Genomic DNA, 24,582 nt, shown 5'->3' with positions numbered 1-24,582 from the left:
GCTAACAAACATATTTGACTATATCATGAAAAGAAGGCTGGCAGGGGGTTCAGGAATCAAGTAGATTCAGGACTGTTATAGACACAAGATTGTTGGCCCAATTTCTGTTTCCATTTGAAACAGAATAAGAAAATGGACTTATGACATAGCATAAGGAAAACTCACTGACAGTGAGGCATATTAAATATTACTAGGAGAGGGTGTGGAATTTTCTTTTCTGGAATTATATTAAAAGTGAGAACAGTCCACTTCTTAGAGGTAAAAATCCTGCACTAGCTGACATCTTAAATTCCTTCCAGCTGTATGCTTTTCTTTCCAATAGACCTGTATGCAGAAAATAATCACATCTATGCCAAGCTTCTTCTTTTTTTTTTTCCTAATGGAAACATTCTTCTGGGAATAAGAAAGATTTCTAAAGCAAGTTCAGTTCAACGTCAAGCAAGTTCCAATAGCTTTTTAGTGAAATTAAAGATGGACTTTCTTCTATACATTAAAAGTATGACTACATTCAAAATGTGGGTAGTACTTCAATACTGAGACAAACATTACTAGTATCACTGAAGTTTTAGATTTTGTTTTTTTTTATTTTTTTATTTAAAAGATTTTATTTATTTATTTGACAGACAGAGATCACAAGTAGGCAGAGAGGCAGGCAGAGAGAGAGAAAGGAGGAAGCAGGCTCCCTGCTGAGCAGAGAGCCCGATATGGGGCTTGATCCCAGGACCCTGGGATCATGACCTGAGCCGAAGGCAGAGGCTTTAACCCACTGAGCCACCCAGGCGCCCCTAGATTTTGTTTTACAGTAAGCTGCTCTTTTCATCTTCTAAAAAGACATGAGAATAAAGTCAAACTGTAGCTAGACAGAATGTTTATCAGATCAAAAGGTAAAGTACTTTCCCTTTACTACTCAACTTTGAATATGCACTGACCAAGCACAGGATGGCGGCTGGTAAAGGGCCACTAGGAGGAACAGAGGCAGAGGAGGATGTACTCAGGACAGCTGAAAGACACATTGTGAGAGCATGGTGGAGGCTCAGCCACATGAGGTCTTGCCTCCACTGTGTGCTTCATTTTTATGATGTTGTTTTTGTTGTTATTGTTAAAGATCTATGGGTTGATGGCTATTTGTTTTTAGAACATAAATTTGAGCCTGACCTCACACCATATACAAAAATCAATTCCAGGCAGGCGGAAGTTCTAAATATGTGAGACAAAACAAACCATTTAAGAAAAAAGAGCAAGAGAACACCTTGGCCACTGATTAGGAAAAGATTTCTTGCATAAGACAGAAAAAGCACTAACCAAAAAGGCAAAAATATTGAGCAATTGGACCATAATAAAAATTTTTAAATCTGTTTATTAAATGATACCCTAAAAGAAGTAGAAAGGCAAGTCACAGAGTGGTAGAAGATATGTGTTTGTAACACTTGTAAGTGACAGATAATTTGAATCCAAAACATACTTCCATACAAAAAAGATTTTATTTATTTGAGAGAGAATGGGGGGAGGGGTAGAGGGAGAGAGAGAAACCTTAAGCAGATTCCCTGCAGAGCAGGGGGCCGGTTGTGAGACTCAGTTCCCAGGAGCCTGAGATCATGACCTGAGCTCAAATCAAAAGTCAGCTGCGCAACCAACTGAGGCACCGAGGTGCCCTGAATCCAAAACACACTTTAACTCCTAACGATACAAAAGGGAAAAATAAAACTGAAACAGAGAAGGAATCCTAAGGGCCAACTGACATGTAAAAATCAGTTTGACTTCATTAGTCATTAGTAAAATGTAAATAAAAACTATAATAAGATGCCACTCTGTAATCATCAGAGTAACAGTTTTGTTTTGTTTTGTTTTTTACCTGATGTGTATTACATAAATTGGTGTAACTCCTTTAGGAAACTGTTTTGACAGTATCTAACAAAGATGGAAGATATACATGCTCTATGACCATCAATTCCGCTCCTCAACATATACCAAGCAGAAATATGAATACATATTTATCAGGATATCTGTATAAGAATGTTTCTACCTGCATTCTTTATAATAGCGTAAAACTAGAAACAACTCAAATGTTCATGAAAGTAGACTGGCCAAATAAATGATCATATAGTCATATAATGGAATATTTTGCAACAGTGAAAATGAATGTACTAGACTATATGTAATCATGGAACTGAATCTCACAAAAATGAAGTTAAGCAAAAGAAGCCAGACACAAAGGAATAACTCCATTTAAATATGATTCTGTATTATGATCCTACTTAAATTAAGTTTTAAGAAGTTTAGGAGATGAAACTATCAATAAATCCAAAGAAGTAATAATCTGCAAAGTTGGATAAGAGTCACACTGGGGTGAGTGGGGACACGCTATTGGGAAGGGATGCAGGAGAGCTTCTGCAGGACCGGCAGTATCCTGTTTCTTGATCTGGACAGTGGTTACATAGATATTTGCTTTCAAATATCAAATTCTTCCACCTCTATATTTGCATTGTTATGTAATTCTTCTTATTAGATTTTATTTCAAAATTTTAATAGTTTAGGAAAACAAACAGAGAATACATAAAGCAGATACTCTGGCTCCTTATCCCACACAGATGGAGTAAGTAATATTAACAATTTGGTGTATATCCTTCCAGATGTGCCTGCATGCTTTTTTTTATAATTAAAAAAAAAAAACTACTAAGAAAAAAAGGCTACTGAGAAGGAATCCAAAATGGAGTAATGCAATGCCAAATGCACTGCAGAAGTGTTACAGTGAGATGTCAAGTACCTTCTTCTCATCTGAGACTCCTTGAATTCAAGCAATTATAACAAAGTCATAAGATACAAGGTGAATATACAAAAGTCAATCACTTTCTTATATACAAGCAACAGACAAATGGAATTTGGTATTAAAAACACAATACCACTTGCATTAGCACTCCAACACATGAAATACTTAGGTTTAAATCTAACAAAATATGTAAAAGATCTATGTGAGGAAACCTACAAAACTCTGATGAATGAAATCGAAGAATTAAATAAATGGAATCGTACGTCATATTCATGGATAGGAAGACTCAATATTGTCAAGATGTCCATTCTTCCCAACTTGATCTCTAGACTTACTGCAATTCCAATAAAATTCCCAGAAAATTCTTTTGTGGACAGTGAAAAACTGATTCTAAAGTTTATAAACAGATGCAAAAGATCCAAAATTGCCAAAATGATATTGAAGGGAAAAAACAAAGCTGCAAGACTGACATTACCTGACTTTAAGACTTAGTATAAAGTTATAGTACTGCAGTAATCGAGATGTGGTATTGGTGAAAGAATAAAGAACCAGATCAATAAAACAGAATGGAGAGCCCAAGAATAGGCTCACATCAATATAGTCAACTGATCTTCGACAAAGGAGCAAAGGCAACGTAATGAAGTCATCAGTCTTCTCAACCAAGGGTGCCAGAACAACTGGTCACCCACATGCAAAAGACAAAGCTAGACACACCCTTCACAAAAATTAACTCAAAAGGGATCACAAACCTACATGTAAAATGCAAAACTATAAAACTCCTAAAAGATAACATAGGAGAAAAACATGATGACCTTGGGTTTGGCTGTGACTTTTTAGATACAACACCAAGGGCACAACCCATGAAAGAAATAATTGGTGAGCTGCATTTCATTAAAGTTAAAAACTTCTGCTCTGCTAAAGACAATGCCAAGAAACTGAGAAGACAAGCCATAGACTGGGAAAAAATATTTGCAAAAGACACATCTGAAAAAGAACTGTATCCAAATACAATGAACTTTTAAAACTCTACAAAACAAAAAACCTGATTGAAAAATGGCCCAAAGACTTTAACAGACACCTTGCCAAAAATGACACACATATGGCAAATAAGCATATAAAGAAATGGTCTTCCTCATACATCATCAGAGAAATGCAAAATAAAACAAGATACCACTACACATGTGGAAAAATGGCCATAATCCCAAACACCAAATGCTGGTAAGGAACAGGACTTCCCATTCAATGCTGGAGAGAAGGCAAAATGGTACAGCCACTTTGGAAGACAGTTTGACAGTTTCCTATAAAACTAAACACACTCTTACCTTAGTCACTGAGCTGAAAACTTATGTCCACATAAAAGCCTACACATGGAAAGATACAAATGGTTTATGTAAAACTGCCCAAACTGGGAAGCAACCAAGATGGTCTTCAGTAGGGGAACAGATACACAAACATCCACACAATGGAATATTATTCACCCTGAAAAAATGTGGTATCAAGTCAAAGACACGGAGGAAACTGAAATACATATTACAAAGTGAAAGAAGCCAATTCAAAAAGGCTACATACCATAGTATGATCCCAACTATATGACATTCTAGTAAAAGAAAAAAAACTATAGAGATAATTAAAAGATCACTAATTGGGGGATGAATGCTGAGGGATAAACACGTTGAGCACAGAGGATTTATGGGCAGTGAAAATACTCTGTATGGAAAAAAAATACTCTGTATGATACTATAAATCATATGCATGCAAATCATTACACATTTGTCAAAACCCATAGAATACAGAATGCTAAGAGTGAACCCTAATGCAAACTATGGACTTTGGGTGGTAGTAAGGCATCAATGTAGTTTCAGCAGTTGTAGTAAATGTATCACTTTCATAGGGATGTTGACATTGGGAAAAACTATGTCTGTATGGGGATGAAGGGTCTATGGGAAATCTCTGTACCTTTAAAAAGAAGTTTTTAGGGGCGCCTGGGTGGCTCAGTGGGTTAAAGCCTCTGCCTTCGGCTCAGGTCATGATCTCGTGGTCCTGGGATCGAGCCACGCATCGGGCTCTCTGCTCAGTGGAGAGCCTGCTTCCTCCTCTCTCTCTCTCTCTGCCTGCCTCTCTGCCTACATGTGATCTCTGTCTGTCAAATAAGTAAATAAAATCTTTAAAAAAAATGTAATTATTCTTCTCAGAGAACTGAGAAAATACTGCATTATAAAATAAGTACAGGATGTCATGAAAAAAGCAATCACAGAATAAGAATGCACACAAACAAGTTTAAAAAAAAAATCAATAAGAGGCTGGAAGATAAAGCAGAGAAAACCCTCCAGAATACAGAAAAATAAGAAAATAAAGGCATCTGAAAAATAATTTCTAGTTTGTCTACTTGTCCATCATCTAGGAGTCCTAGAAAAAGGGAACAGAGCAAGTGGGAGAAAATTAGTAAGGAGTAAAGGAAAATAAATGAAATTTTTGAAAAGCACACACCTGATACAAGATGGGGCAATTTCAGAATGCCAAAGTGAAACAGACTATCCTAAAGTCTTCCTGCAAGGGAAGGACAATTAGATTGATACGAGATTTATCAGCAAAGCTGGATACTACAATGGAGCAATGTCTCAAAACTCAGAGGGAAAATACATTTATCAATTTGTCAAACAAGTGGCATCAATTTTGATAACTGGAAAGTCAGTGCATATGACAGAAGAAGACAGGGAGAAGCAGGGAGAATCACTAAAGGGAAAGGGGGGAGGTGTGCTAAGATCTTCACCCTGTAAGTCCAGGACCAAGTGATTCCATGGAAAGGTGATGAAGCAAGATACAAAAGTGTAACTACATTACTTAAATTATACAAATAAGGGAGATAAAAACTGTGATCCAACTATGTTGGCTAAAGTGAGGGGGGCTGGAATGGAAAAGGATGGCAGGAAACCAGTAGCTGCTGTCCAAAATCGGTAAATGAAGGGACGACCGTGTAAGCACAGAACTTAAATCTATGAGGATAATGACCAGAAGAGGCAGTTGCAGGACCTAAAGGTGGTTCCGTCTGGCAAGGAGGATCAGGGTGGGGAGGATTGAGGCAAGGGCATGATTGCTTTTTATTCTAAGGCCTTCTGTGCTAACTTGACTTTCTAACCATGGGCATGAGTTACTTTGATACAAAATTTAAAATGAAACTTTATTATCAAACATACTTATGACGTGGTTATTGATCTACTGCTGCACGGAAAGTTGTGTGTGACTGTGGGATGGATAGTGGGGCCAAGACAGCACTTGGGGACAGACCGGGCCATGGGACAAAAGGAAGGGTCTGGTGGAGAACTTGCTTTGGGCGCCTGCAGCAGAAGAACTGACTGACTAGACTTGGGTGTGCAGACCAATAGCTCAAGGGAGCGGCCCAGGCTGGAGGTGACGGTTTGACGGCCGTCTTATCTGTGGGTTAGTTAAAGCCACAGTTGTGAGTGGGAAGAATATGTAGGGGGAGTCAGGGGTGGGCCAAGGATGAAACCCTAGAGAACATTTATGTCCAAGGGAGGGGAGCCTTCCAAAGAAAACCGGGTCCGTTTGGTGGGATGGAAGCTAAAGGAGTGGAGTCAGAAGACCAAGTGACAAACTCTCAGATACAAGAGAGAGGTCCACCTTCCAGAGCCTCGCCCCCAAACTTCTCGAGATTTCATATGTTGCCCATACGTACACCCTGACCTAAGTATTTGCAGTCTATCCACTAGACGAAGCATAATTCCCACATACGTAATAAGGAACTAAAACAAACCCCGGCATTGGCTCAACTGGAAACATCCGTGAGCATTCAGAAGCCTCCGTGAAGTCAAGACGCTCTTTATTTAGCACGCCCAACTATGCACTTCAGAACTCGCTCGGCACCGTACAGGTGGTTAGGCTCCCGGGGCATTAGGACGATCCATCTTCACTCATATTTCCTTACCAAATGAGTATCTATGGGCTCTGCCTAAAAATATATGTCTGTTTTGTGGGAAACAGTCAACCTGACGTAAAATAATGCAACACATGGAAACACACCCACGCCCTTCCTCCCCTTGGGTCATTTAGCAGTGGGGGCGAGTCACAGAAATTGGGGATGTGAAACACTCATCTTCATTTTGCCTCTGAAGTCCCATTTTAAAAAACAGCCATCTAGGAATGAGTATTCTGTGGTGTCCTTTTCCCTCACTGATAAGAACAACAAAAACACTGGAAATTGTGATAATAAGCAGGAGCAACATCCTGAACAAACTACCTGAAGAGTTATATTTTATTAGTGGATGAAACCCTGATTTGACATGTGTTCCTTTCATCCTAAAGGGGGCGGGGGGCGGGGAGAGGGGGACAATCTGTATTCATGAAATCCAATGGATTTGCCTTTGGCATCAATTCAGAGTCAGGATTTCGTGTCACTGCCCCATAGCGAGGGAGACGGCTCCGTGGCAGTGTTGTCCTCTAGTCCATTTAACAAGCTGGCACAATCGGAAATCTGCATTATTGAGACTGTTCTGTATGCAAGCTCCTCTCTGCTGCAAACAGGCACAAACTAATAGATTCTTTTTTCCCCCCCCAGGGTAATTTCTTTAGTGCCAACACATGGAGCTACTAGAATCCTACCAATGAGCCATCTATTTCGAGGCAAATCTAACCTCAAAGAGACTTAGCAATTTTCAGGTCAATGCAGAGATTAAAGTAATACACTATGAAGTTTCCAGATGTAAATGAAAATTGAACCAGGTGCAGACAGTTAAAGTAAATCAGATACAAAGTTAGTGACACCTGAGGGCAGGTGCACCATAAACAGACCTTATACCACCCCAGATGAAAACCATCATCTGCCCAGCAAACCACGTCTTAAAACTGTGCCTTGAACATCCTTCAGAGAAGAAAAGCAAAATTAAATCCTGGGAAAGTTGGGGCACCTGGGTGGCTCAGTGGGTTAAAGCCTCTGCCTTCGGCTCAGGTCATGATCCCAGAGTCCTGGGATCGAGCCCCGCATCGGGCTCTCTGCTCCACGGGGAGCCTGCTTCCCCCTTCTCTCTCTGCCTGCCTCTCTGCCTACTTGTGATCTCTGTCTGTCAAATGAATAAATAAAATCTTAAAAAAAAAATCCTGGGAAAGCATTCTAAAATGCTCTAGTCCAGTGAAAGGGAACAGGCAAAATTGTGGAAGTATATGGATTGCCCTTATATTTTTTACAGATCTTGTTGCTCTACCTTTAAAATATATCAGGAAGCCATCAAGCTGCCTGTCTTAACTAATCAGAATCCCTCACCTCCTTGGTCTCTCACCATAAAACTGCAGGAGCCCCTCACCACTGTCCCACTTCCATTCCTGTCTCTCTTCAAGAGACTATCCTACAGCCGCCAGAGTGCATCTTTCAAAACTGAAGCCAGACCGTGTTCTTGCCCTGCTCACAATTCTCGGTCTTCCTGCACACTTCTCCTGCCCATTCTCAATGTCTGTCATTTCTTTACATAACTCTTTGTTATTTGCCAGTTTCCTACTTTGCAATATAAACGCCATGAGGGAAGGACTTCAATTATTCTCCACAATATCCCCAGTATGTAGACTAGTTTCTCACACATACCAGGTTTTCAATAAACTTGTGTTGAATAAAGGAATGAATAAAGAAAATGTAGTCTCAACTCTAATAATAAATGCCTTTCTTTTTTTAAAATATTTTATTTATTTGTCTAAGAGTGAGAGTGAGCTACCACAAGCAAGGGAGCAGCAGGCAGAGGGAGAAGCTCGGCCGAGCAGGGAGCCTGATGCGGGACTTGTTCCCAGGACCCCGGGATCGTGACCTGAGCTGAAGGCAGACACTTAACCGACTGAGCCATCCAGGCATCCCAATAAATGCCTTTCTGATCTTAGGCAAGTCACTGGTCTCAACTCTGGGACAAGGAAATTATATTCCATGGTTGCTAATGTCTCCTCACATTCTAAAACTCTTAGCTTATCACCAGTACAAATGGAAAGCTACCATTTCATGAGTATAAGTCATGTTTGCTGTAAGTGATATTAATAGCTCAGGTGTATAACTACTAAAATATACATATATATGTATGTACTTAACAGCCCACTCCTGTGAGGTAGGAACCCTGCCCTCAGGCTGATTACTTGACTCTTCCCTTTCCACCACTCTCTCAGAAATTTGGGGGGTTTTGTTGTTGTTTTTTCTTTTTAAAGATTTTGTTTATTTATTTGAGAGACAACGAGCATGAGCTGGGGGAGAGACAGAGGGAGAGGGAGAAGCAGACTTCCCACTGAGCAGGAAGCCCAAGGCAGGACTCGATCCTAGGACCCTGGGATCATGACCTGAGCTGAAGGCAGATGCTTAACCAACTGAGCCACCCAGGCATCCCAGAAAATTGAGTTTTTATAATTAGGGATCCAACATCCCTGTATAAGCAAGTTATATTATTAGGATTTCCAAGGCGTTTCTGAATACTCTTGAAATAAAGAAATGTTAATGCAGAAAAAGGAATGCATATGATTTAGAATATTAACATCAATCAAAATTATATTACATCATGTGGCTTTTACATAGATTTTATTTAAGTTGCAACACTTGTCTTTTGCTTCTAAAAATGAAAACTATTTTTAGCAAATTAACTACTCAATTATGGATTCAATTCTCAAATTATCAGTGTCATGGTTATCCAAGGCAAGAAAAACTCTTTCTATACTGACCCTTCATTTAGAGATTGAAATGGAATAATGAACAAATTTTAAATCTAGTTTTCTAAAAATTATTTTATCAAAGGATGAGGACATTACATACATGTCACCAACATTCTTAAAAGAACTCTTTTTTCCATGAAACAATTTACATAAAGGAATTTTCTCATTATTCACCAAACTAGAACATTCTGTACATGATTTGAAATTTTCCAGAAGAAATCACTTTCCAAATATTTGATATTCCTTGAACAACATGCATGGGTAAATAGTTGTTTCATGCAATGGTGCCTTTCAGATCAAAAAAACTTAAATTTTTATTCCTCAAGGAACTTCAGAATGAAATTAAATATTTCAGTGCTGTATTTTAACACTAAAGATAGTAAGAAAAAGGAAAATAACAAACTAACCTCTTCCATGAACACAGACACAAAAACCACACTCAAAATTTTAGCAAACTGAATCCAGTAATATATAAAATATCAAGTTGATTTTATCCCAAGTAATAAGTTGTTTTAACATGCTGAAATCAGGAACTTAATTTCTTACATTAACAGTCTAAACAGAAAAATCATATGATCATCTTAATAAATGTAGAAAATATATTTAATAATATTCAATATTCATGATTTCAAACCCCAAGGAAAGCTGGAATAGAAAATGACTTCTTTCCCTTTATTAGATTATCTACTGCTCCCACCAAAAAAATCCTTCGGGAAATGTCATACTAAATGCAGAGAATTTCCCTTTGATATTAGAAGGCAAGGATGATCACCTTCAGCTCTTCTATTCCACAGAAAACTGGAGGCCTAGCCAGGATGATATGCATAAATAAATAAATGGTACAAGGACTAGAAAGGAAGAAACAAAGATATCATTATTCACAAATGACATGATTATGTTTGTAGACTATCCAAAGGTATTTATAGACAAGCTGTTAGAATAGGAGAGTTCTCTGATGCAGAAAATCAGCTATGTAGAAAAAATCAAGTACATTTCTATATAGCAGCATAAAAAGGTAATACTTGCAATAATATAAAAAATACCAGGTGCCTAGGTACAAATATAACAAAAGATATGTAAGACTTCTGAAAAATTATTAAGACTTTTATTAAAACATTTAAAAAGACTTAGAGAAAGACTCAGTAGTGTAAAGATATCTGTTGTCTCCAAATTAGTTCATAGAATCAATGCAATCCCACCCAATGAAATCCCAAACTTTATTTGGGTGCTATGAAATCTTTTACATGGAAATGTAAAGGGCTCAGACAAGTCATAATTCTCTCAAAGAACAAGAGTGCCCTGTCAGATATCAGAATATTTTTTTAAATTAAACCAGTGTGGTATAGGCATAGAAGAGACCAACAGAATATACTAGAATGCTCAGAAACTGACTCACACTCAGAAGGATAGGTGATGCCCCACAGACGTAGAAACAATAGTCTTTTCAATAAATGAAGCTGGGATGACTGTATAGCCATACAAAAGAAATTAGTTGTGATCTTTATCTCACATCACACACATAAATTAATTTCAGAGACAAATATGAAGGCTAAATTTAATATAGAAAGTGATTTAATACAGAAAATATATTAAATTGATTTATTAAATTTAATACAGAAAATACATTAAATATAGTATTTAATATAGAAAATATCCTCATTCCTTGATTTCAAACTAAATTACAGAGCTATTGTCATCAGAAAAGTATGGCATTAAAAAAGTATCAGCATTAAAAACAGACACAGAGATCAATGGAATAGAATAGAAGAGAGCTCAGAAATAAACCCACACACACATATGTTGATTTATTTATGAAAAGAAGCCAAGAACACAGGATGGGGAAATGACAGCCTCTTCAACAAATGGTACTGGGAAAACTGGACAGCCACATGTGAAAGAATGAAACTGGATCCCTACCTTACACCACACATAAATATTAACTCAAAATGGATTAAAAACTTGAATGCAAGACCTAAAACCATAAAACTTCTAGGTAAGCTCCCCCAAGACATAGTTCTTGGCAATGATTTTTTAAATCTGACACTAAAAGCAAAAGCAATAGAAGCAAAAATAAATTAAGTGGGACTATATTTTACTAAAAGCTTCTGAACAGCAAAGAAAACCATAAACAAAATCAAAAGGCAACCTATAGAATGGGAGTAAATACTTGCAAATTACACACCTGATGTGGGGCTAATATCCAAATTATACAGAGGACTCTTACAACTCAGTAGCAAAAAAAAAAGAAAACAATGCCCAAACAATCCAATTTTACAAAGGTCAAAAGACTTGAATAGACATTTTTCCAAAGAAGATACAGATAGTTAACAAGCACATGAAAAAATGCTCAGCATCATTAACCATCAGGAAACTGAAAATCAAATCACAATAAGATATCACCTCACACCTGTCAGAATGGCAAAAATAAAAAAAAACATAAGAAATAACAAGTGTTCGTGAGCAGTGGAGAAAGGGGAACCCTTGTGTGCTACTGATGGGAATGTAAATTGGTACAGCCAATTGTACAGCCACTATGGAAAACAGTACAGAGGTTCCTCAAAGTATTAAAAATAGACTATCACATGATCCAGCAATTCTATTTGTGGGTATTTATCTGAAAAAGAAAAAAATCTAACTCAAAAAGATATATGGACCCCCATGTTCATTACAGCAATGTTCATAATTGCCAAAATATGGGAACAACCTAAGTAGTCATCAATAGATGAATGGATGGAGACATTGTGATATATAAACATAAAACAAAAATACAAAAACCAAGCTCACCATGACAGAGAACAGACTGTGGCTGCCAGAGGTGGGGGGAGGGGGTAAGAGTAATGGATGAAAAGGGTTAAAAAGCAAAAAGGAAAAAGAAAGAAAATATCTTCATGACCTTGGGATAGGGAAGGGTACCTTAAACAAGGTACAAAAAGCACAAGCCATAAAGGAAATGATTTATAAATTTGACTATACTAAATGTTTAATTTTTTGTTTATCAAGAAACACCATAGGAGAATTAGAAAAGCCACATAATGAGAGAAGAGATTAGCTCTATGTATAACTAACAGAAGACTAGGATCCAGAATGTGTAAGGAACTCAGCAATCAATTCAAAGGTGGTCGACAACACAACACAAAAATGGTCCACTTCACAAAAAAGAGGAAATCCATATGGTCATAAATATATGAAAAGGTGACCAACCTCACTGGTAAACAGAGAAAAGCCATGTAAAACACAATGAGATAAGAATACACACCCTGGTTTAGGAAAAAAAAAAATGGTATGACAATACTAAGTGTTGACAAGGATATATGTAAATTCTGAAACGCAAGGGAGGTAAAGAGAAGCATATCCCATGAGCCAGCGCGTCCCCTTCTTAGGCTGAAAGAGAAAGTCATGCTAACACGCACCGGGATGCAGGCATAAGAATGCTCACCCCTGTGTCTTCTGTAGTCCCCAAACTGTTACCAACCTTAAGAAGTGGAAAAACACGGGGCGCCTGGGTGGCTCAGTGGGTTAAGCCTCTGCCTTCGGCTCAGGTCATTATCTCAGGGCCTGGGATCCAGCCCCGCATCGGGGCTCTCTGCTCAGCAGGGAGCCTGCTTTCCCACTGCACCCCCCCACCACCCCCTGCCTGCCTCTCTGCCTACTTGTGATCTCTCTCTGTGTCAAATAAATAAATCAAATCCTCAAAAAAAAAAAAAAAGATTGATTTATAAAAAAAAAAAAAGGAGTGGAAAAACACAACGTCATATCACCATTCAACAAAATACTATATGGCAGCCGAATGTACTGATCTATAGTTAGGCACAACAAAATAAATGCATCTTGGAAACCGAATGTGGAACAAAGAAGCAAGACACAGAAGAAGAAGATGTACCGTCTGACTCCATTTACAGAGGATTTGAAACCAAGCAAAACCAAGTGATAATGCGTACAGACTGGCGAGATTCCTTTTTAAAGTAACAAAACTGTCATAAAAACGAGAAGAGTGGTTACCTGGGGGAGGAGGAAGAGATGTGATTCCAGAAGCGACCACAGGAGGCTTCAGGTAGGCTGGCAGTGTGCAGGCTTCCACAGGTGTTTCTTTTCTAATTATTCGTTAACCTATACAACTGCAGTCTATGGGCTTCTTCTGCACATCTGTTGTATTTTGTAATAAAAATGACTGAAAATAAATATGTAAAATTTAGAGCTAGGTTTCAGGATACAGTGGATAAAGGCTATCATAAACAAGCACAGTAAGACTGGAGAATGAGAAGAGTCAGACTGAAGAGTGGAGAACACTCTGTGGAGAACGCTCTTCTCAGCCCCACTGGGCTCCCCACGCTGTAACACAGAGCCCGGGAAAGAATTCAGCCCAAGCGCTGCTGAAGGGTGCTCCACTCCACTGTGCTGGGGTCCGGCATTCGGGTACGTGCGCGGCCTCCTCTTCCTTCACAATGGCAAACAGAAGAGCGGGAGGAAGGGCAGGGAGCACAAGAGAGAAGGACTCAACCCCATTTGCCTTGTTAGTAGAAACTGTCACAAGGTCACGAGCAAAAAGAGCTCACTGTGAAGCTACTTCTGCTTCCGGTGAGCCAACAGGGTAAGGAAGGCCCAAGCCAGCGCGGGAGAGCTGCCGGGAGAAGAGAAACCAGCCGGGGCCAAGGGGGCAGGGAAGGGAAGGCCCTAGCCCAGTGGGATGAGGAAAGGTCGCTCCTCCAGCACGCGGCCCCCTAATTTCCACTTTCCCACTCCTGACCCCGAGAGTATCTTTACCCTCCCTTCCTCCTCTACTCCAAGGCCTCTGCTCTCCTGAGCTCCTTTTGCCCCTCTTGCTAGAGCTGGTCCCAGGCCTACGCTGAGGTCTCACCCGGGAAACCAGAGCTGTCAGGGATGAACATGGCTGGTCACTCCCTGAGCCCTGCTGTCCTCCCACAGCCCAGTCCAACGGTGGGACCCCCGTGGAACTTGGCCGCTAACACGTAACACGTTTCATGCGATCTGCAACTTTGAAAATGACATTCATGGACATCCGAAGTACGTTCTCTAATTAGGTTTCCTTGCTCCCTTCATACCAATGATTTAGGCTCATACACACACACAAAATATTTTGAATGTCCCTTTTCCACAGAATAGTAATGACCTAGAAGCACAAAAACAAAATCATTTGCAGCATACAGAGGCAACCGGTAAGTCACAGATGACCAGGTGTCACCTCTGCCCTGGCTCTCTAAAAGCCCAGTCTCCCCATGCACCACCCCAAGTGCCCAGGCCAGTCATCATCAGACTCTCCCTTAACTCCATCTGCTCTCTGCCATTCCCCCAGCCACGGCCCTACATCAGATCCTAATTTGTGGGCTCTACAGTGACCCAGCATGGCAGCCTCCTAAGTGCTCTCCCTACCCCTCCACTCAATTCCTTTAATCCAAGCCTTAGGGCCCCTGGACCAAGCCTCCTAATCACACAAGTCTGCTTAGAACTTGTATACCTCACACATACTCACTGACTCCCAGTGACTCCTAGAGACATGAACCATTCTGTCCAACCTACCTTCTCAGCCTCTTTCCTGGCCACACGGCTCCCCACGCCCAGGCCTCCTACCACAGTGTCCTCCCCACCCTCCCGCCTGGGTGGTACACCATGGCCATGGCCACTTTGGAATCCTGGGTGTGTCTCCGCAGCTCTACTCACCCTATACCTGCTCCTTCCAGGAACACGGCTTCTGCTGAAAACTTCCCGTCCTGATGGGACCCTTCTGTGTTCCGTGCACCCACAAGCCTAACTGAAACTTTGCTTAAAGCATTTTGAAGTAGCACATCTACTGCCAAACTTAATTTTCCTCCCCAAGCTCGGGCTTCCCTGTCTCAGTGTATGGATCTACCCTCCACCTGGTCCCTCAGACGAAAAACGCTAGGAGTCCCATGTGATGCCTGCTTTCTCTCCGGGCCTGAGGCAATCTCTCCACAGCCCTGTCAGTGCCCTCTCCAGAATGTGGCCCAGTTGAGCACTTCTCTTCAGCCCCACCCCGGGGTCAGGGCACCCTCCTGAGGACCCGCCTTGTTTTGTGCCCCCACCCCCACCACTGCTCTTCTAACCCCTTTGCCACAAAAGAAGCCGAGAGACCTTTTAAAAACATAAAAGCCAAACCTATGGTTGCCTTTGTTAAAGGACTCCACTGATAATCCATTGATTTTAAGATAAAATTCCTTACCTTTTCAAAAGCCTGAAGTACCCTGTTGGCTGCATAATAGATTACAATCCCTTGGGAACAAAGTAAAACAAAACAACAGCAACAACAAAAGAGATGCCAGTTTAATTTGGCTGGGGTGAGAGCCAGGTAAGTTTTTGAGCTCCTGCAGACATTCTGAACAGGAAGCCTGGGGCTAAAAACCACAGAACTAGGTGACCGACCCTAACTCCTTCCAACCTCATCTCCCTCCCACAGACCCCTCACCTACTGTGCGTTGTTTTTTGTTCCTCAAAGATATGGAACCCATTCTTTCCTGGGGGCCTGTGCAAGAGGTGTTTCTACCACCCTGTGTGTTTCTGCACCTTCTCCAGCCCACCCTGTAATGTTTACTCCTTCACACCTATCAGAACTCATCAGAAACATCAATTTCTGAAATATCAATTCACTGGAACAGAAACTCCATGAAAGTAAAATCCTTATCTGTGTTGTTCATCACAGACTCCCAAGCTCCTAGAACAGCACCTGGCACACAGCAGGCATTCAGTAAATATTTGTGGAATAAATAAGTGATAAGCAAGGGAACATACGCAGGTCACCTCCATCTATCATGCTGAGCTGTGCTGTGCACGCAGGAGGACCTCGATGAATCCATTCCATTTCAGGAACTAAAAATAACCATTACATTACAAATTTGGTTCAGCTTGAAAGGTTATGGTCATGCTTACTGTAAATATCCTTTCCTTAACCTATACAGAGAGAATAAAATTAAAGCTGCTCTAAAGACTAAAATCCAACTTTCAGAACAGTTCTAAAGTTGGTAAACATCATACAACAAGACGACCAGTCTAGCTGATTCTCGGAACGACGAAATTTAAAATAAAGCATCCTTTCATTCTTCTCTGACATACACCGTCACCTGTCTAGGTAACCTAGCATTACTGCTTTCTTGCCAGACTATGACCACTACATTCTTCGACATCATGTAAAATTTAAAAATTCAATCTTTTAACCTATATTTATGGCACTCGTGCATATAATCAGGTCATTAGAGATATCTTTCAAACTCAAATTTCTCTAATAATCGGTTTCAGTGAAAATAAACAGGAAGCCCAAAGGATAAATGAGAGATACTCAAATATTATTTTCTCTAGCTCCACTTTTTGGATACTAAAAGTAGAGGCACCTCTATTCACACTTTAAAGAAATACAAGGCTGATCTAGTCTTTAGGTGCCCATTTCTAGTGATAGGGAGAGAATAATCATGATCAAAAAGTAACTTCTACTTTTATTTATTTTTATTTTTTTTAAAGATTTTATTTATTTATTTGACAGAGAGAGATCACAAGTAGACGGAGAGGCAGGCAGAGAGAGAGAGAGAGAGAGGGAAGCAGGCTCCCTGCTGAGCAGAGAGCCCGATGCGGGACTCGATCCGAGGACCCCGAGATCATGACCTGAGCCGAAGGCAGCGGCTTAACCCACTGAGCCACCCAGGCACCCAAAAAAAGTAACTTCTACTTTTAATGAGCTGAATGATGATCTCCAAAAAGACGCATCCACATCCTAATCCGCAGGATCTCTCAACTCTACCTCACATGCACAGAGAGTGAATATTACCTTCTGTGGCAAAAGATGTGACGTTAATGATCTCCCGAGGAAGAGCTTATCCTGGATTGTCTGGGTAGGTCCTAAATGCAATCCCATGTAGGCTTCAAGAGAGAGAAAGAGCAAATGCTGACATAAAGGAAGGAAAGGCAATGTGATCAAGGAGGCGAAGCCTGGAGTGATGTGGGCAAAAGCCGATGAATGCCCAGTACTTCTAGAAGCTACAAGAGGCAAGAAATGGATTCTGCCTGGAATCTTCTCTGGGATTCTCCTTCAGAGTGAGCACAGCCCTGTTGACACCTTGATTTTAGACCTCTGGCCCCCAGAACTGTGAAAGAATGAATTTCTACAGTTTTAGATCTCCTAGTCTGCAGTCATTTGTTACAACAGCCCCAGGAAACTAATATACACTTCACTGAATTAATATATGCTAGACCTTATGAGAGCATGGCACGAGAAATTTGACCTCTACCAAAAACAAATTTTTGTTTCAAGGTAAATACATTTCTTTAACATCCACATTTTAAATACGTATAATTGAAATATACTCAATCTCCATTTTGCAAGACAGATCTACATCACAGCTCTCCATTCTCATTAGGATTTAAAGCTACTCAACCTGCTGTTTCTGTAAGATAATTTCCCATCTGGAAAGATAAGATGAAAATTCTTACAGGAATCCTTATAGAGATAATGAGGAAAAGGATGATGATGGACTACCATTCAAAGATCTATAGTCTTTACGCAAAAATAGCCCTTTGAAGAATAGTTACTACGAACTCTCCTTCTAAGAAAGGAAACACAAAGGCTTGCAAGAGTGAGGCCCTTAGCATGAGAGCTATTTGGATCTCAGGTATCTCTATTCTGGCTCAGAACCCTTTGCACAGCAATGTGGTGCCCAAAGAAGGGTGAGAATGACATTTTCAATTCACCCATAGTCTGTTCTTTTCCCAGGAACAGGGGTGAATCTTCTCTGATGACATGCAAACATCTGGTCACCTTTAAGGCTAATGTGCAATATGGGGTTGGACGACAGACTGTTACAACTCAACAGTCTCAACCCTCAGCTTGATATAGGAAAAAAATTACAAACAAAACCCCAAAATTATGTACTGTGATGGTAAGAAGCCAGTCCTTCTTTGCTCAGAACCAAATTTCTACCAGCACAAAAAGGAAGCCTTAGGGAACAGTAAACATCAATTCTTCAGCATCAATCAGCCAAGACAAGGAGTGAAAGGATCTGCCTGGAACCCATCCCAGGTAATATCAAACAATCTAAAACATCAGGCCTTAATGAGTGTGTGTCAGTACTGCCATCTTCCCATTAAAGAGTACGACAGACAAAGAGAAAGTGTGTGTCCATCAGGACCAAAACTTTTAACAACCGGAATAAGAGGCAACTTTCTTAATCTTGATATTTATAAAATCCCACCACAGGCATCATACTTCCTCGTGAAATGTTAAAAGTGTTCCCTTTGGGGGCACCTGGGTGGCTCAGTGGGTTAAAGCCTCTGCCTTCGGCTCAGGTCATGATCTCAGAGTCCTGGGATCGAGCCCCACATCGGACTCTCTGCTCAGCAGGGAGCCTGCTTCCTCCTCTCTCTCTGCCTGCCTCTCTGCCTACTTGTAATCTCTGTCTGTCAAATAAATAAATAAAATCTTAAAAAAAAAAAAAAGTGTTCCCTTTGGGATCAGGAATAAGATAAGGATGACCACTCCCTTCAACACTGTACTCAAGATCCAAGCCTGTACAGTAGTGCCCAAAAAAGGAAAAAGAAAAAAAAAAAAAAAAAAAAAAAAAGAAGAAACATTATAAGGAATTGCAAAGAAGAAATGAAATAGTCATTATTTACTGATGTGTGATTATATCTCTAAAAAGGCCAGAAGAAAACACAGATAAAATATAACAATAAAAGGGGCACTTAACAAGGTTGCTAGATTAAAAAACTCAGTATGGAAAAATCAATTGTATTTCAATCTACCAGCACAAACAGTTAGAAAATATTAAAAAATAAGATAGCATTGTCTATATTATCTAAAATACAAAAGTACCTAGAAATAGATTTAAGAAAAGATGTGTAAAACCAGTAACTAGGAAAATTACACAATAAGACAGGGTTTTCTAAAAGTAACTCAGGTGTATGGATAGGTTTTAACAAATGAAAGAAACAAATGAAAGAAAAATCAACTGAATACAATTATCACCATATCTTCTCATCCAACCAGTGCTTTCAGGCGTTTTTGTGGGGGGGGTTGTTTTTTGAGACAGAAGGAGAGCATGCACATGAGCAGGGTTGGGAGCAGGGAAGACAGAGGGAGAGACAGAAAGAAAGAATCTTAAGCAGGTTCTACAGGGCTCAATCTCATGACCCTGAGATCACGACCTGAGCTGAAATCAAGAGTAGGACACTTAACCGACTGAGCCACCCGGGTACCCCCAAACAATGCTTTTTGAAATCTAGAGCTATCTTATATGTCATGTGAGAATTCTGATCAGAGGGTGCAATATAGGTTCTGGGGGTAGACTGGAATTCTTGTCATTATCCCATGTCTTAACCAAACATTGAAGAGACATTTGAATTTCCACACTGTTACTCTAATAACAGTGAAAAACAAAAAGACATTAAGTCCTTTAATGTTATAATAAGGATATAGAAAAGTTGTTACAATGTAAGATCTAAGGTGGTGGTATTTTCTGGATATTTATAAAACTTGGCATTTTCTGGGTATTTATAAAACTTCAGCACATCAGCACTTGGCCAATCAATTTAGAGTAAGTGGTCCAAACCAATGGATATAACCAGGGTCAATTCATCCTTGTACAGGAATTATTTAGAATTTCTGCCTTGTTTTTTAAGTCATTCCCTTGTTGAAGCCTCCTTTAAATGTAGATGGAATGGACAGCTTCCCTTAATGTGAAATTTATCAAGTACACTTCTCAAAATTTTCCATTAGCCTGAAAACATCAAAAGTCCAAGCATCAGTGGTTAATTCCTTTGAGCTAAGACACTATGTCACCTGGAATCCATTTTCAAAAGGAAAACACTTCTTAGAGGAGGTAACATAAAGCTACCACTATCCAGTTTTAACACCAAACTTAATTTCCCTGACTCACAAGCAAGATGTGGGAGAATCTTCTGATAACAGAGGGGGGAAGGCAGAGTACTTTGAGGGAGACAGATCCAGAGTACACGGCGCACCATTAGCCAGATGGGCTGGCACAGCAAGGTATCCTGGAAAGTACAGAGCTAATGACATTTCAGTGTTACAGGAAAAGTGAGAAGACAGAGAAGACACTAGAAAAAGCAAATGCATCTGAAAATTTAGCTGAGGACACAGTTCTGTTATCAAGACGTGTTGAAGAGACTATTGATGATGGTACTTTTTCATACCCTGACTTGCACTGCTGATGACCTGTTCTCTATAGCACCCTAGTGGGCTATGGTAAACCCATAAAAGCAGGGGTTGAGTTTAATTCTCTTACAGACCCCAGAGCACAAAGAAAGCACTCTGAACCCAGCAGGCACTGAGTAGTATCACTTGGTGAATTAAAAATTCATTTCAAAACAAGTAACTGAGTTCTGAGGGATATAAAAATTGCATTTTTAAACTAGAGCTAGCTTTTTTTTTTTTTTTTTTTTTTAATTTTAAGTTGGTTGCTGACAATACCAAGTGTTGCCAAAGATGTGAAGCAACTGGAACTGGCATCCATTGCTGGTGGGAGTCTAAACTGGCACAACCAATTTGGAAAACTGTTGATTAGTGTATTCTAGAGATAAACATAGGCCTACCCTATGACCCAGTAATTCAAGAACTGGTATCCCCCAGAAAACACATACAAGGATATTTATTCATAGGGAAGCTTTGTTTGTAATAGCCAAAAATTAGAGAACACAAAATCGTCCATCAACAGTAGAATTGATAAATTGTAGTATAGTCATACAATAGAATATTACCCAACACCAAAAAAGAACACCACTGCTATATGCAGCAGCATATAATCAATCTCACAGACACAACATCTTATCATGCCATTTATGTGAAGTTCAAAACCAGGCGAAACTCATCCCAGATATTGGATTAGATCAGACATAGGTCCAAATAGTGGTTATTTTGTGGGGAGGAGGTATTATCTGTTAAAGAGGGGTAGATAGGAAGCCTTTTGGAGGGCTAGATGTGTTCTAAATACTGATCTGGGAAGTGATTATACAGCTATATTCATATGTAAACTTCAATGAGCTCTACACTTATGATTTGTGTACCTTGTATGTGTTTACATAAATTATGCCTTATTAAAAAGGTAAACAAGAAAAAAAAAGTTGGCTGTTTTCCAATGCTTAGTATTTGTTTTAAGCATTTTAATTAAGGGAAGCCCATTTTCTTTAAGCATATCATTGCTGTTGGCTATAATTTGAATGTCTGAACACTTGAAAAGACACCAACCAATCAAATGGGAAACAGCACTTATCTCCCCTACACAGACACATACTGTCTGTCTCAACAGTTTGTTCCTCATTAACATCTAAAAGGAGCCCTAATCAAAATCTAGACATAAACAGAGAGCAAGAGGTAATGAGGACAGGCACAGAAATGAGCAGTACTTCGAACTTCATGGCAGGGTTTAAGGCTGTAGCTCACACTATCCCTGAGGTTTCCAGTAATTTAATAAGACATGTACAGAGATGTCTCTGATTCTTGAAGCTCTACATTTGATATGCATAAGACTCTCATCTGCTAAACCCTCTGTCTTACATGAGCCAGTCCCTAGCTAAATGTCTGTTATGCAGGGAGTCATGGAATTCTAGCATGAGAAGCACTTGAGAATTATTACTGACATAAGTCTGGTGTCTTTCTACACGGCACTAGTACAAAAAGCTCCTAAGAGCAGTCAGAAATCAGAACCAGGGGAAGTCACTGTCAGCTGCCATCTTTCTTCAGATTCCTGTGGCTAATATGGATTTGCACTACTACGAGGACCGAACACTGAGGCATATTCTTATTTTGTAGGAGTAGTTTCATTTCTTACCAAACCATGTTTCCAACAGATGATTAACCCCTCCCTCTCCCAGATAGGAAATATTTCCAGTGTTCCGGTAAATTTTAATACTGGCCCAGTGAGTAAAACTCAATATATATGCAAAAAAGTAATAAACATATTTTAAGTTAATGATTAAAACAAGAAAAAGTTTTTGTGTGTGTGTTTTTTTTTAAGTAATGCCAGATGAAAATTAGCACTATCTGAAAAAAATCCTATTGAAAAGCCACAGAGAAATGTATTACCTTCAGCTTCACAGTGGAAGCCCATGGAAAATGGCTTCAGCTATTTTAGCCACTGACTTTTTAGAGAGCTTTAAAGCAAACCTACAGTCCTTCAGCAAAGTAGGAATAGAAACCTTTGTTCTTTTTGCTACCAGACAATGGCAGCCTGAAAAGCTAATTTACAAGATATCTGAATATCTTGGATGAAAATACTGTAAGTTTTCTGATAAATTGGATTCATTTCAAAGTATTTAGATTAAAACTGCTTGCTTTATTTTCACCAACAAACAAGTCATTACATTATTTTTCCCTTTAGTTGACTTCCCACCTGAATGGGAACACAGTTATCATCATATGTCACATTGTAATTTCGTATTTTAAATGGCTAGATAAATCATCTACCATCAAGTGTTTTCTTCATAAACAGCAGCAATAAGAATAGAAATACTTCCCCTTAAAATAATAATCATATGTTCACATGCTTTTTTAATTTTAGAGTTCATCTCCCCACCGTCATTGAATTGTAGAGCCGTTTCCCAGAAGACGTAAATGTTTACCTATCTATAAAATTTTATCTTCCCTGATGAAAGAGATAAAAACTTTTAAATTCATGCCATTAATTTTCTCCTTTCTTGTCATTCTTCATAGCTATGATGCAGTGAAAGAAGAGTAGCATTTTAGGCTTACCACTGATTCTAAGAGAAAAATCTCAGTAATTTTCAGAAGAGGTTAACACAGGAAGTCAAGAAAGGAAAAGAAAAAAAAAAAAAAGCAAGATTCAAGAATCCCTTCTGGGAAAGAGCCTTATTGATGATTAAGACCCAAACATCAAAAGGACACAGTCTTCTTTGGTCAGCAAAAGAATCACTTATATATATGTATTACTCACAAAGAACAAGTTTTAATTCAATATATTATATTATTTCAATTATATATAATAGAATATATAAATATAATATTATGTATATTATATATATCATAATAATGTAATAATATATATTATAAATAAATTTATAATATATAATATATTATAAATATATTTATTATATATTATTTATATATTAATTTATAATATATTAATAATATATTATTAATATATTTATTATATTATTAAGTATATTTATAATATATTATTGCATTATTATATAATATATAATATAATTCAATCGATATATTAATTCAATACAATATATTATTTCAACAGGTCACATTAATTGTATTTATCCAACTATAAATAAAGAATTTTACCCTTCGGGTGGATAATCTCAGTTGCCAAAGTTGCAAAGCACACTTCCTAAGCAAAGGAAGGAAACTGGGTAGCAAATGCTAAAAACAACATTTCTAAGGGCTCTTAAATGTTTATACAACATAACGTTTTATTGTTTGAGGTCATTTATGACAAATACACACTAGGGTTTTTCAGGGACATGCATAACTAACGAATGACACTATGTTTCATTCTGTCCAGGTTAACATAGGCAACTTGAAATGAGATACAGTGGAGTACTTTCTCTAGAAAACTGCCATGGTCCTAAAAATCATATTTACAAAGCAAGAAGACAGGTGCACTAGGTGGCTCAGTCGTTAAGCGTCTGCCTTCAGCTGGGGTCGTGATCCCAGGGTCCTGGGATCAAGCCCAGAATTGGGCTCCCCTCTCAGTGGGGAGCCTGTTTCTCCCTCTCCCATTCCCTCTGCTTGTGTTCCCTCTCTTGCTGTCTCTGTCAAATAAATAAATAAAATGTTTTTTTAAAAAAAATAGGAAGCAGGGGCGCCTGGGTGGCTCAGTGGGTTAAGCCGCTGCCTTCGGCTCAGGTCATGATCTCAGGGTCCTGGGATCGAGTCCCACATCGGGCTCTCTGCTCAGCAGGAAGCCTGCTTCCCTCTCTCTCTCTCTCTCTGCCTGCCTCTCCGTCTACTTGTGATCTCTCTCTGTCAAATAAATAAATAAAATCTTTAAAAAAAAAAATAGAAAGCAAGAAGACAATTCAAGGGATTTAAAATCAAAATTGTATCTGTTACAGCCTGTGGAAATGACCCTAAATGAGGAATACATAGAGGATGCGGGATGAAATGAACAAAAAGCAGGTTTGCA

At 39.1% G+C, this 24,582-nt stretch overlaps 1 protein-coding gene across 6 annotated transcripts in view; it reads right to left on the bottom strand.

Annotated features, from left to right (window-relative positions):
- LOC125092819 (basic proline-rich protein-like) overlaps nt 1-24,582 on the bottom strand; it is a 299,445-nt gene that overhangs the window by 37,955 nt on the left and 236,908 nt on the right. For 3 of the 6 annotated variants that reach the window (XM_047717259.1, XM_047717258.1, XM_047717260.1), the window contains one exon: nt 17,244-17,335. The exons of 1 other annotated variant lie outside the window; for it this stretch is intronic. In XM_047717259.1, coding sequence (XP_047573215.1) covers nt 17,244-17,335 — 92 coding nt within the window. Of the gene's footprint in view, nt 1-13,453; nt 13,623-16,006; nt 16,376-17,243; nt 17,336-24,582 lie in introns of those variants that run through there. 2 more of the 6 variants (XM_047717261.1, XR_007125075.1) reach the window with 2 other exon arrangements.

This window comes from Lutra lutra, chromosome 2 (genome assembly GCF_902655055.1).
Source record: "Lutra lutra chromosome 2, mLutLut1.2, whole genome shotgun sequence".
Lineage (NCBI taxonomy): Eukaryota > Metazoa > Chordata > Mammalia > Carnivora > Mustelidae > Lutra > Lutra lutra.
This window is presented reverse-complemented; position numbering and strand designations above follow the sequence as displayed.